We start from the raw sequence: 14,774 nt of genomic DNA, 5'->3' as shown, positions 1-14,774 counted from the left end.
AAAACATTTACTCAGAGCAGGTTACAGGATGCAATCGACTTCTTACTTTAAAATATGGCAAGTTAACAGCTTTCCCTGTGGCCGTTTGTTCAGCACAGTATGAGAGCGTAAGACCACCTAAGAACTGCAAGATAAATTAAAACTCAAATGTGGAAAGGACTATTGAAAGTTATCTACATTTACAGTTCAATCACACATTTTTATTTAACATCAGTATACAGAGGACAACCCCAGCAAGTTATTTCGTAATGTCAAGTATTTAGTAAAGTTCTTCAGCTGTAACAGTGACAATAGAACAGCTAAAAATAAGCAGTATGAAACAAACATGGTCTTCTTAAAATTATAAATATACCAACAATACTTCTTAAAGCTTAATTATTGCAACAGTTAAATTAACAATAGTTCATGTTAGAAAGGCTCTATGAAATTTATTCAAGTTGTCAAGAAATTAGATGGATGCGTAAAAAGGAAATACAGATGAATTGTACTTCTGATTTTCACTAAAGATAGTCAATACAATTTTGTACAGTATCACCTAACATGTCCATCTTTAACAAACTCCAGTATACAGAATTCATAAAATGCAGAAAAAATATTGTTTAATCTTTACACGTAAATCAACAGTTAACTGACACAAATTTTGTTATTGTAACATAAGCAGGCCAGCGTTTTAAATATTAATTGAGTAGTTTTGTATTGTTGAAGGGGCAGACATACATAGTCATTCCAAGTACATAATCAAATTTTAAGAGGTGATAATTCAGAACATGGGTTTTCTAAAAAGCGTTTAGTAAAAGTCATGTTATTTGTTAATCCAGGCATCCCCATCATAAAGCCCCTGCAGGGTTATGATCTCTCCTGGCTTTACTGGAGCCGCTAGACAACTTCTCACACACGCACACACGCGAACATACAGACCTTGCTATAAATATCACACCAGTGTACTAGGCTTAAATTCACCCCGAGAAGGTGGGTACGCTCTGTGCAACTTCGCTATCATGCACATGACAGAAAGCTTCAAATTTCAGCCTGGTAACCTGAAGTCAGATAGCTGTGTTTCAGTTTTACTATAATCATCCCTGAAGTTTATACAGATACCGTATCACGTTGAAAGAAATCTATTTGATAGTACTTAAATACCAGCAATTGAACTTCAATTGTAATGATGAAATGTTCCTTTCCATTGAGGAAGAATTAGTATGTATAGCTGCTCATCTCACTCAAATATAGTACATGAATGTTTAAGTACTTTCGCTAAAACAGAAGCCATACTAAAACATGATACTGTACTACAATTGTAGTTAACTAGGAAATTCAAGGATGTTATAATTTAAGTCTAAGTTTTCCTGTACAATAAGTCAAATAAATAAATTCCATGTGCATTTGTTCCACAAAATGGTAGCGTGTTTGTCTTGCTAGGTTATACACTGCCATTTCGCCTGCTTGCACCTCGGGCCAATCTTACCTTGAGCTTTCTCACAGGGGAAACGACTCATCAGCAATTTTTGTTCAGAGAAAATGGAGTTGCTGCACGGGACGGCGAATAGTTAATTCTAAAGTCAATCGCATAAATCGCAGAGAGAGCTGCTCCAACTACTGTATTCACAGAAAAACTGTTTTGCATATCCAGGTGCCACTTTGGTTTTTCAGGGGTTTTGTGGGTCAGTTTTATTTATTTATTTATTTATTTATTTATTTATTCGCTGTAACTGTTTGAAGGAGCTATAAAGATGGCACATGAAGTTTAACCTTGGAGCCTTTAAAATCACAGTTCTACATTTTCAGATTAATACAACAGTTCTAGGATCCCATTTAGGTTTGTCGCCAGGGCCTGGGAAAGACAGGAGGGACAGGTGACAGCTAACTGCCACCATGTTAAGAAGAAAGCTCATACTCTTGTTAAGGCAACCTATTTTTCTCACCACCCTGAACCTTCTTCCGCAGAAACAGGCTAACAAAAAATGAGTAAAAAATGGAAACTACTGAACTCTGAGCCTTATTGACCTTGTTTCTGATTGGAATTTTGCCATTCGTTTCCCCTCACTCTGACTGGGAGTCAGAACCATGCAATGCAAGAAGGGTAAATCCAGCGAGGACGCTCAAGGTATGATTAACGTATGCGCTGAAGCAGTAATTTGGGTAGATCAAAAACAAGCTGTCAGGAGACTCTAGGAGGGCCGTGCAGCCCAGCAGCCAGCGCAACGATCGCGGCTGAACAGACACTTCTGAATTTCTTTTCCACCAAGGGCAGCACCAGCCCAGCCAGAAAAATAAAGAGAACCTGTCATACACTGTCCAATTATCCAGCGCGTCTTTGATGGCCATTAAAAAGGAGAGGGAAAGGTAGTACTGGCTCAACAGAAATTATATAAGACACTGCAAGCCTGCTTCAGTTTTCCATCCAATTCTTTCTTTAGGCTGGCAGTGGCAGGAATTTAATGAAGGCCTGTTGAGGCAACGATGGACGAAGCAGCAAGATTCAGAGGCTTTCACTCTACAGTTGGCAGACAAAGTGACAGAGTTTTAAGATCACTTGGGGACCCATATTTCAAAAGGAAGACTAGAAATAGCAGCTTTAAACCCCAGGGTAATGGGATAGCCTAGGATAAAACAGCTGGCGAAACAGAAACAAGTGGTATATAACCCAGTAAGAAAGACGTTACCATGAGTGTTTTATACTTTGACAGTTTTCATTAAATAAAATTAAGTGCTTTCCTATAAACAAAAAGGATACTCATAACGTCCTTCTGGCACAAATATTTTCCTATCAAAGCCCTGTAAACATGCCACCAAAATTTAAACTTTACCAGCAGAGTGAGCTCACTAGAAATGCAAGTGAAATCAGAAAAACAAATTCATTTGAAAATTTCTAAGTAAATACTTCCTAAACAATATGGCATTTACATCAGTGTGCAATATATTACTTTTGAAAGTGATAACTTCAGCATGAAAATTACTTACCTGTAATTAAAGTTTTCCATATTGGCCAATACATAAATCCTGATTTTTGGTACTGCATACTTTATCTCTGAAATATTTGAAATGTCATATTCCAAATCAAAAGTCAATACACAAATATATTTTAAGTTACACCAAATCTAACAAAACCCACCTCAGCCACTCAAAAGAAATGGAACAGTGTAGTGTTTAGTAGTATGCAAAGGAGTTTTAGAACAAAAAGAAAATATAGGTCACAATAGAAATCTGAGGCACCGCTGTACGTGTATAAAGTTAATTCACAAGACGTGAATTGCACCGAGTCACAGAAGTGACAACTGCTTTAGTATTTTCATGTAGGACAAACATTTTAAGTGGTTTAGCGTTTCCGGGAGGTGTTCTTTTTAATTGATGCTGGATCTGTAGCTCTTGGGCAAAAACTACTTTCAGCTAACAACCTTCCTCCCTTCTCGCCAGAAAAAGAGTTTATGATTTTTAGTTTTAGATTCAACCTTTAAATATGCACTAAGAGGCAGAGCAGACGTAGCTCTCTGCGCATACCTATGCTGGGACAAACTGGATGACATCTCAAAGAAACTTACATTATGCAAACAGTTTTAAGAAAAATTAGTGAGGTTTACTGAAAAGTTTATAGCGATGAAGATGTGGAACATGAATATATACTTCAAAATTCAGGTTTACGAACTAGCTGGTTAAAGCCTGATGAACATCGGATTTTTGCTTAGGCCACCCAACATGGCAATGTTCAGGTATTGCCAAATTATTTTTCTTCAGGTGATAACCTACATGCTCTTTCAGGAATTTTCACAAAAATAATGGTCCTTTCTGCTAGATCAACTCTGGAAGCATTTTCATAGCTGTATTCCTTTAAAATGTTGCTGACAAACAAAGCTATTTTAGCAAAAGTACTTTTTAATAAAATAATCAGCACATTTAGCTTCATTCAGCATTTAGCTCGCTATACATCAGACAGAAGAAAAATAAAGTTTAATCTGTGTTCAAGTGCGTTAACAAGTTAAAACTAGTGCTATATATCAATGAAGGTTCAACTGATAGATCAGGTGCCATCAAAAATCACGAGCTCGTCGATGATCAAATCGCCTAACCAAATGGACAGCAATGCAACACTGAAACTACCTGGAGAAAGCCAGCATGATTTGCCCTAACTTAACAAATACGTAAGTCAAGACCTGGCTAAAATTAGAGTTCCTTGATAACAGCGATTCACAATTTCAAGAGCACAAACTACAGTCAGTAAAGGGCTCACAAATCTGTGCATAAAACGGCTGATGTTTTAATAAGAAGTGGTTTTACATTAATGGCAGGCCACCACAGAAAAGTATGGAGGAATAGAACACTTTGGTTTTAATTTTTTCAGAGGCTCACATTTCTCATTAGACTTAAAAGCAGCAGCTTTTCATAAGCTCCCCTCGCTGGAGCACTGTACGTTGTAGAAAACATTAGAAGGATTATAATTATTTTAGTGATTGACAGGTTTTACTTCAATTTTTACATAAATAGCTTTCACCATATTGTGGTTATGCTTAAGTATAAGAACACTGATCAATAGATTAGATGCACAGTATTTATTTCTTCTGCTGGAAGGCAACTATACTCAATAACTGTATCCAAGACACTTCAAATCATTCAGAAATATGGCATGCAGTATCCAAAAGTATGGCTCTGAGGATTTTTTTTTTTTACATTAAGCATAAAGAAATTTTATATTCAACATTCATTTATATTTCAAGAAAACTACCTATTCAGAGTTCTAGTTCTTTGATGCAGCATTAAGGATTAAAACTTACCACTTTACCAGGCCTTGCCCATGTGCAAATAAATCCCTCCTGACAAGCAGTGACTATACAGTCTTCAAGAAAAATTAACACAGTCAGTCTTTCATGTGCTATCTTTTTACAGATAAGGGGCTCTAACATGGGAACATCTTCCATTCGGGGACAGAGAGGTGTTCCCAAAGTTTTAGCTGGGTCCGTTTTGGTTTTAGTAACTAGGTTCAGTTTGTCACTGCTCTTGCTAGATATATGTCCCATGCTATGGTTTCTCTTGTGATCTTTTTCATGGTGTCTTTCCTTCCGATCGTGTAGCGATAAGGTTGCAAATTTACTAACGCCAGAAGCAATGGCACCATCCATGACACTGCTTTTACTGCCAGCGTTTGAGACTGCAGAGTGTGGAAGGCTGTTTGACCGTGGAAGAGGAGGGGGTACAGAGTTTCCAGGTGTGGTGATACTGTTTCCATTACTTCCTGGGTTAGTTCCACCACTTCCAGCAGGTGGACTTGTGGCATTCATGACATTTGTATGTGTCCTTGCTCTTGAGAGAGGTTGGTGGGGGAAGAGGATATCTTCTGTAAGATCCCACAAACACAGCTGCGTGTCCTGGCCTACTGAACCAAATCTATACGTAACACTCACTGGACGACTGTCTGTAGAGTTCCTTTTGGATAGCCTAGATTGCGTACTATTTGCTCGATCTCTGCCAAAATGAAGGTCTTGGAAATCCTCATCACTTCCGCTAAATTCCATCGGGTCACTCTCTTCTACACTAGTGGTATATGGATCAAACGCAACAACACTGACCCACGATTTATGTCCGTGGCCTCTCGCTATTACTCGACAGTCCACGAAAGACCAAACTGTTACCAAGTCATCCTCTCCACCTGTCACTATGTACTTCCCATCAGGACTCCAACACACACACAGCAGTCCTCCAAAGTAGCTTTTCATTGTACCATGCAATTCCACTGAATCAAAGTTAAACACACGAAGAAAACCATCCTGGCTCACACATGCCAAGAACTTCCCATCGGGGGAAAAGGCAAATTCGTTCAGGGCACCCTCACCTACTGTCCATTTAAGCAGAGGGTTTCTCGTGGATTTACTCTTGCAAGTGTGAACTGCAAAACTTTCTCCTTGTTTAAGTAGCTGGTAGTGCGGGGCTGTGGTACCACAAGTGTGCTCCACGTTATACAAGTACATATTGCCACTGGAATGAGCTACTAGGAAAAGGCTTTCCGAACCTGGTACCCATTTTACACAGGTTACTCTGGACTTGTCTATTAGTCTCTGTGAAAAACAAAGAAGATACACATCAGAAAGTCTGATAATTAAAATGTGAATCATTAACTTTCAATCTGAGTTTTCTAGGGAGGGTGGGGAACAACACTTAAGCAAAGTGCACTCAACTTGCTAGAAAGGAGCTATGTGACCGTATGCAAACCCTTATCTTATCAGGCAGTAAAGAGGAAATTATTTTTAGACACAGTGCTACCAAAAGTTGTTACTATGGTCCAGTCACATTCCACAAAGAACACACCTCAATAAAGCCAATCTGTTGCTGTGAATCTAAAGGTAGTGTTCTTAAGTTTATTTTTTGCTGTGTAGGTTGAAAAAGAGCATGGAAAGGTAGCAGTCAAGAAAAAGAATGAGCTAAAAGGAAAAAGGCAGTTTGGTGTCTGCGCTACATAGTAAACAGGTTACAAATCAACAACAGTAAATTTAGGCTCTGGTTTTATCCAAAACCCAAAAAAAATCCAACCTCTGAAAGAAAAAGAAAGAAAGAAAAAAAAAAAAAGAGGCTTTAGGAGCCTTTAGCAGCTTCTCCTGATTTAAGGAGCAAAAGCTACACACGTGACCCTGTTACATGCCTGGAGAGTTACTAGTCAAAGGCATGTTGTTCAGTGACTTAGAAGCACCACATACTCTTCACCTTGGAATCCCCACTCTCCAACTGCTGCTCATTCATCAGGCAAGAACCTGCCAATACTCTGTTACCACCTGATTCAAAAGTTTCCTTTAAATAAAAACATTTTAACAGAGTCCATCATTGCAAAAGAATGAATACAGATATTAAACATTAAACATTCTTAGCATAATGTCTTCAATGCTGTAAGAACTGACAGATAACTCAAGGAGTCGAACTTTTTCTCGTGTGGTTCTGGTGCACTTTTAAAACTTACCCAGCCAGCCACTGCATCACTCAGCTGCAACCTGAAAACAACTCTCACGTGCACATTCAAGATTTGGTTTTGGTATAGATAGATTATAGGCTTAAGGAAGAGCTGAGCTACACAAAAGGCAAGAATGCAAATACAAAGAGCCTAAGGAAATACCAGAACAAGTTACAAAAGCATTAAAAAATAAAGCAGGAATTCCCCCCCAAACCTTGCTATGCTGTTCATTTTGCTGCCGTTGACCTCAGCGTAAGATCAGGAAGCCCTCTCCTGTGATGGGTGCCCAGCTAAGCTAGTCATTGTGGACTGGAGAGCCCAGAGATGGTCTTAACCATTGTGGACTGGTTAAAGTTATTCTTTATAACCAGTTATAACTGGTTAAGTTATTCTTCATCTGGGAACTTTTCCTCAAATACAGTAGCTTTAAAATAAAACATTCTTTCATAATCCTTTCATTACTACATACTAGCTCCCTGTTGTGATATTTTAACTAGTTTGCCACATGTTCATTAATCTACATCATCCACGCCTCAGTAATGATAATATCAGAAATGCCTATTAGAAAGCGACTTGGTACACACCAAGAAAATAGGGAGAGGGAACATCAGCCCAGCTGGCTTGCTACCAGCAACACTCTTCTCATTACAAAACTACCACTAATACAGCAACACAGCAAAATTCCTTATCTTCCTCTACTAGAGCAGCTCAGCTTGACATACAACCTCTACTCATAACAGCAGCTGCTCAACTTTTACACTAGCAATGGCATTTTAAGTCCATATCGTGCTGGCCTACACTACCTTAAATACTGTACAGAAATCCTGCAAACCTGATCTTTACCTCAAGGAGGCTGTGAACGAGCCAGAAAGCTGCAATCTGCCATATGAACAGATTAGCTCAGAGAGACAAGATGCAGAAAGACTTTAAGCTGATGTGTAGGCAAGTGACTAACTCATCCCCTTCTCAACCAGCAGAGTTTTACATTCAGCAGGAAAATAAAAACTCTGAAGCTAGGACTTTCTGACGTTTTAAAAGCTCTCATCTGGGCTCACACATGTCTGCAGCACAACAAAACAAGACCTGCAGTCAGTATGAGCAGCAGATGAATGACAAGAATAGACTGAAGGCAGTATCCAGCAAATCAGTGGAGCAGCTGGGATAAGGAGCTTATGTTCAGTTTGGGGAAAGAATAGTAAGTGAAGGAACTTCAGCCACAGGTCAGAAAGACAAGCCAAGCCAGATTATCTTGGTAGCCACGTTTTGAACAAGAGAAGAAATCATAGGCATAGGCCACAAAGGCATGAAAAAAACCAAATGAGGCAATCAAGGAATATTCATTAAAGTCTGACAAAGAGCCTTGGCAACACAGGCATAGGAAAAATCTATTAGGAAAAAACATGCAGCTTAAGGCTTTAGTTTATATTTAAAAAAAAATTAAAAAGTACAGAAGAAACATAATTCAATTGGCTAGTGCAAGAATAACTATGACCTGGAAACAACCGAATCCACGAGGTACACTTGGTTGGTTTGGGGAATAAGAAAACAACACTAATTTAAATCAAACAGCAAGAGAGAAGACCACTGTTGATTCAGTAGGCAGCCACAAGATGCATAACATCACTGGCGTCAGCCTTTCAAGTCCCTATTGTCTTCTACATCAATAGAATTAAAAAATAAAAGGAAGAATAACAAGTTAAAATGCAGTATCCTTTGTCAGTCAAAGTTCATCATAACCTTCTGTGTCATGACAGGTTAAGTCATTTCACGTATCTCATACCATTAAGTGATTGATTGCTTTATCACCGGTGATAGTCAAAACAGAGCTTTGGGCTACCTGAACCACCAAATTCCTGCAGGACAGGTGGCGAATTCCACTACTGCTGCTAAATCCGTCACAAGATGTAAACACTCATTAGAGCACCTTCTGCCTATGAAGACATGCTTATTCTCAAATGCTATCTAAACTCTAAATACATTAAAAAACAACAGATACCTTCATCTTGGAGCAAATGAACTGGCTCAAACATCAGTGCTCACTAATGTTTCTCTAAAATGTCTTTTAGATACCAGCCATAACTTCCAAACACATTCAGGACAAACTTCAATACTGTAACTGACAGAGTGAAAATACATAAAAGTTTTACAACTTGTTGTAACTGCAAATAACATCCATGTAGGAGACAAGAAGTTGTCATTTAACTCTAGCTGACTATGCAGGTAGCTTCGGTAGCACTAAGCAAATTTTTACATTAGCTTTGTAGGAAACAGATAATCTCATTTATTTCCCACCACACTGCCTATGGATGTGTTCTCAGCACAGTGAAGCAGTGCTGGTTATAGCACAGAGAAAAGGCAACATTGTCCAGTGGAAAGTGCCTTCAGTGCTTCCACTATCTGTGGATTACCATGAGAGCTACTCAGCCTGCAATGCAGCTTTACACTGGAGACACTGGGCAAGAAACATCAAGGCACATAAACATGCATTGGGCCTTTATTCAAGCATTTCAGCAGACATTTTTCCTCCAAGAAACTGCTGTTCAGACTGGGAACTGCTCTGTGACAAACTCTAGCTGGTCAGAGTATTTCTACTGCCATTTTAATACTCATGCTATTACCGTACAAGATTTCCAGGTAGGAAAAGCCTAGGGAAGAAGAAAAACACTTTTCTGATCTAGGTCTAGATACTTTTAGAAAGCTGAGGAGGAATTAAGACAGTTCTAATTATATAACAGCCCCACTGAGAACAATACTTCAATCTTCTTTGTGCAAAGACAGAGCAAGCCAACATATCTCTCCAAGGTGGGAAAGGAATGTTTGGTCAGTTCGAAAGCCGAGAAAGACTTAATTTAATTTGTAAAAAAAAAAAAAAAAAAAAAAAGACTCCTACAAAGCTCACACACCCCAAAAATCAATCAAATAATCAAATTCTCTAAGCCACCCAAATTCCTATAGCTTGTCCTCTGCAGAAAATGCTGTCAAAAGTTGTACCAGTTACCAGATCTCTTTCCTCATCAGCATCTAGACACTTATTCTTCTAAGGACACCAATACCATCAGATAATCAAAGCCAGGTTGGTCTTGTAACCTGGCATCAGCCCCCTCAGAGAACTCCCTGCTATCTTTCCTTACTGCACAGCAGCAGAAAAAGCAGATGGAGTTTCATTCAGGAACATCTCATAGCCAAGATCTCATAAGCCTTCAGCTTTTTCTGTGCAGCACTCAGCTGCAAGCAAGCCTTTAGCAATCCTTGACACAGTTCCTGGTGTAGCATCCTAACCTCAAAAACTGGTATTTTTACCTTATTTAATATTTTGACCATACTATATTAGTTAAATAGGGGCTTAAATGTTGCCTTCTTCATTTGGAGCCAGAAGGCTCAGAAACAACTGACTGCAGAGCACAGCAGCAAAGCTTAATTAAGCCTGCAGACCTTTTTTCTGTCAGTTAACTGTCACTAACTCCAGTTACAGTATTACCCAAACTAGAAAGTCCTACTAGAATGTCCTAACTTTTACCTTAAAGCCCAGAAAAGTCCTTCACAAATACCATTCTTATACAAATATTTCAAGCCAATGAAACAGCTGAAAAACAATGGTAGTGACTGTACAGGCAAACAAAGCAATCTACAGAACTTTGAGAATCTAGGCTCTTTAATACTACAAATACATCGCATGCAACAATGTTAAGATTTCTACTTACTTCCTCATTAAATAATTTGCTAGTTTCTTTTTTAATAGGGTCTATAAGTTGGACCTGGCCTGCAGAGAAGCCCACTAGAAGAGAGACACTTTCTGCTGTGGCTGTTAAGTGGTTGAAGTCATGGCATGTAGGTTGTGTTCCTTTGTATATCCTTTTGTCTATTGGTTTACTCAAGTCCGCAGCCTGCAAAGAGAGCAAACAGAATTAAGACAGTTTATCACAATGTGTGCATAGAACCAGTTCTATTTGCAAATAACATTTATTCTATGCAACAATTTCTGCAGTCACAAACCCCTGCTTCAAAAAGCAGCTCTGCATTTATCAAAGATATCCAAGACGCTGTCAAAAGGGTTATCTTTTTATATAATGCAATACTCATGTTTTTCAGTTTTGTGAAACACAATACCTACCCCAGCCTTTGCAACTACATCGCGTGACCAACCAATGACAACCACTCAGTAACACAAAGGCTCCAGTGAGTCCTCAAGATCAACCAGAGGGCTCCTCCTGCCAGAAGAGATGTTCCATCACGCAAAGACAAGATATCTTCTACTCTCCTAGTAGCAGCTCTCAGTATTGAGTACAACAAATTTTGAATTAAACCCAGTATATTCTCAATCACCCAATTCTTGTCCTGTAAGCCTATCCTTTTAACCGGCAAACAAACAATACTGGTCTCAATTAAATGAAAAAAACAGCTAGATCATAGGAGAACATTTTCTAGGAACACTGACTCAAGAGTCTGCTACTGTGATTATAAAATACATTAAGCTACTAAACTACAAAGTAATTGAGCTTCTCATACTGAACACAGAATTCAAATATAGCTCAGACAAAATAAGTGCTAACAAAACTGAGGAACTTCAATATAAACCACACCTGAAGGTGTGGCCCTAAAGTGTCAGAAGAATCAAAAGGAAGAGAAAAGCAATTTCAAATGCTCTCTAAGTTGTGTAACCCACGTTTATCCCCATATAACTTCTGAATAGAAAGCCTAATCTTTCGTCATCCAGAGATTAAACTCCACACATATAATATGTGAAATCACACGTCAGGTTCAGCCATCAAGCTCAATCTTTCTTTTTTTTCCCCCTTAAAAACATCCAACTCCCTATCTACGAGGCTCTGAGTCTGTAATTAGAAACCTGCAGATGCTCAACAATATTACAGACCTGAGATGTAGCTATGACTGGGGACTCTGATTTTGATACATACTTTTTCAGTATTTTTAGCCAGAGGAAATCAGGCCAACAATATAAGAAATTAAACTTCTTTGAGGAAGAGGACAAGATAAAAGAAAATTGCTCCAGTGTGTTAAACTTTTGAGGATGAGGCCTTAAGTGCAGCAAACCCACAGTGTGCATGGAGCTACACAGACAGAAACCAGACCTGTCAGCAGGGAAAATTCACAACTAGCTACACAGAGCATCGGGTCAGGTGAGTAATTTCCAAGGCAAATGTAACTACAGTATACGCATGATAATCACATATATGTAGAAGTATTAAAGTTGCACTTAGGTTTCACAGCATACATTATAAACCAGTTTAATCAGGTGTATGGCCTCCTGGTTGAAAACTCCAAAATGAGATGATGTATTCCAGCTTCTAAAATCAGCAGATTAAGAAATTATCCTCCAGAGCCCAGAGATCCATTATAAGCTAAAGAAAAATGTTAGCAATATCTCTTCAAGGAGAACTTAAATAGAATACTAGGTCTACTGGGAGATCGCAGGATAACGTGCGTGCCTACCAGGGAGCATTCACAGACAGATGTAAATGTACAATTTGAAGCTGAAAAGATCAACTCCTAGAGGCCATGCAGTTCTCTTACACTGTGCAAGACTCCTTTGTCCTGTATCACTACAAAATAAGTGATATAATGAGATAACTCTCAAAATTGAGGTAGCATTTTTATTTGGAAGACCATTCTACAGAAATATATAGATTCATCCTTCCATACCTCAAAGAAATACAGAGTTAACAATGTTAATCTATGAGCCTTGAGGTTGTGTCATCTAGACAAAAGTTCTATCAGGACCCAATCCCTTTTAAAGTAAATATAACTCAGCCTGAATCATGCTGCATGGCCAGAGAGCCACAGACTCTCCCAGCCAGCAGAAAACACCAGTATTCCCAGGTTGTTCTTCTGAATCTTCATGATCTTTTAAGCCACAAAGAATCAATAGGTAGCTATTTTCAGATTGGAAGTATACCTTACTCTGTTGTTTGGCTGGGGTTTTGTATCACTAGCTTTTGGTTTTGTTGCCCAACAAACTTGGTGTGACTGAAGTTCCCTGTCTTCTGAAACTGGACAATAACAGATCTAGCAAGACATGAAATTCTGAGAAATTACAGTTAAGCACAGACTTCACTGTGCTTGTTCTAGCTCTTTTCTGGGAAGCAGATGGCAGTGACAATCTGGCTGAACTTAAATGGAATATAAATAAACTAATTCAACCCAGAATTACCAGGCTTCTACTGTCAGGGATGCCCTGCTGTTTATTTACATGCAGCTAGTGTTTTCAGTTACAATATCGTTGTCTCATGGAGACAAGTCAAATCTAAAAGCACAGTAGTACTCTTTCGGTCTTGATCTCTCTTAATTGAAAGACAGGGTAGAATCAATGAGCATAAGAACTAAGAGACGTTTTCTTTATTTCTCCACAGCTGAAGGTTGCTATTGGATTTTGATAAAAACAAGAAAAGTGCTTACTCATAAATTTCAATCACGCTTGGGACTCAGCATTTCATTAGCTTACCACTAAACCCATTTGCTATAGCTATTTTAGGGAAGATGATTCTCAGAAAAGAGCTTTTACATGAAATCCGAGTCCACAACTGTCAAATCCTAGGATATGACACTATTTACTGCACAAGTTGATGTGAACTGCCCCCCTCACACATGAGCACTCATATACTTTGAAAGAGAACAGAAAGATCCTGGGATTAAATGTTATCAAACATGGAGGTTAAAAGCACAGGATCAGACACCCTTACCCGGCCTGAGCTGACAGCAAGTGATTTGCGTGCTTCCTTGTCCTAGTTCCTTTAAGATGTTCTTCAGAAAAACACTCAGCACTATCAGCCAATCTACTTTGAGAAATTTATTCCATTGTGGATGAATCATGAGGAGAGCAACATTATGTAATGATGACTGAATGAAGGTTGGGGTATCTAATGCAAGGTTAAGAACCAATCCATCCTCCCTTCAAACAAAAATCTGTGTGAGCCACTGAAGTATGTCTTATCTAATCAAGGCTCTGGTATTAGCACCTTGGCCACTCGATATCTGCATTAGAAGTCTGTTCCTTCCAACACACAGTGGTACTTCAATTACCCTTTTGGCAAAGGAACAAGGAATAACGGCTATCAAGCAACAAGAACAAAAGCAATCTCAGTCAGTGAGGCAGCTGAACACAATCTGTGTACCTTGGGCACCAACAGTTCCTGAGTCCTGTCTCTGAAGAGATAAAACCCCTTCTAGAGAACTCTCCACTTACTTAGAGAAGAAAAACTGTCCAACTCCCCCATTTAGTTCTTTGTGATGAATTCACCCTCTAGAAATAAAATGATAACCACGTAACTGTTTTAGGGACTACTTAGTCCCATTTAGTTAACTCTCACAGCATGCTCTTTTCGCAAAATTACTGCCACTCTGCTGGGGTAAGGAGAAAAACAAATTAAAAAATAAAGATCTAACAGTCTAGCAGCCTCCCATTCACCCTTAATCCCAACTTCCAGTACAAAGGCAGTCAAATGGAACATCTTAACCACAGCTTTCAGTACCTAAACCCTAGGAAGAAAATGGGAGAAAAAAGTTACCACATCTGAAGCAAATACTTACATTCTCAGATTCTAATGTTTGAAATATCTGATTAACAGAAGCATCAATAACCTTGGCTCTGTAGCTGTATGTAATTCTAAGGTCAAAGCCAGATTAATATCTGTTCCAAGATTCATTCTTTTTACGTACTATTGATCCAAGACTTAGAGCTTTCATACTAAGATTTTCCAAACAGTGACTCACATTATTTCATATCAGCATTTAATCTTGGTCCTTGACAGATGTGATTTCTTCCTGTATCTTTTCTTTTCCTAACATACATCTGCAGCTTTCTGCAAATCTTAGTTGAATGAAACCCATC

The 14,774-nt window shown here is 38.7% G+C and overlaps 1 protein-coding gene across 10 annotated transcripts in view; it reads right to left on the bottom strand.

The window, feature by feature from the left end:
* WDR20 (WD repeat domain 20) overlaps positions 1 to 14,774 on the bottom strand; it is a 46,552-nt gene that overhangs the window by 7,260 nt on the left and 24,518 nt on the right. For 2 of the 10 annotated variants that reach the window (XR_008449925.1, XR_008449926.1), the window contains exons 2-4: positions 10,630 to 10,812; positions 4,767 to 6,044; positions 2,962 to 3,028 (exon numbers count right to left, since the gene is read on the bottom strand). Coding sequence is in view for 5 of the 10 variants with exons in the window: in XM_054066658.1 (XP_053922633.1) it covers positions 47 to 124; positions 4,767 to 6,044; positions 10,630 to 10,812 (1,539 nt within the window). In the remaining 5 variants the exon portion in view is untranslated. Of the gene's footprint in view, positions 1 to 46; positions 125 to 2,961; positions 6,045 to 10,629; positions 10,813 to 14,774 lie in introns of those variants that run through there. The other 8 variants (XR_008449922.1, XR_008449924.1, XM_054066661.1 and 5 more) reach the window with 6 other exon arrangements.

The sequence above is a fragment of the Cuculus canorus genome, chromosome 5 (assembly GCF_017976375.1).
Source record: "Cuculus canorus isolate bCucCan1 chromosome 5, bCucCan1.pri, whole genome shotgun sequence".
NCBI classification, from domain to species: domain Eukaryota; kingdom Metazoa; phylum Chordata; class Aves; order Cuculiformes; family Cuculidae; genus Cuculus; species Cuculus canorus.
Note: the sequence above shows the minus strand (reverse complement) of the source record. Positions and strands in the feature narration are given on the sequence as shown.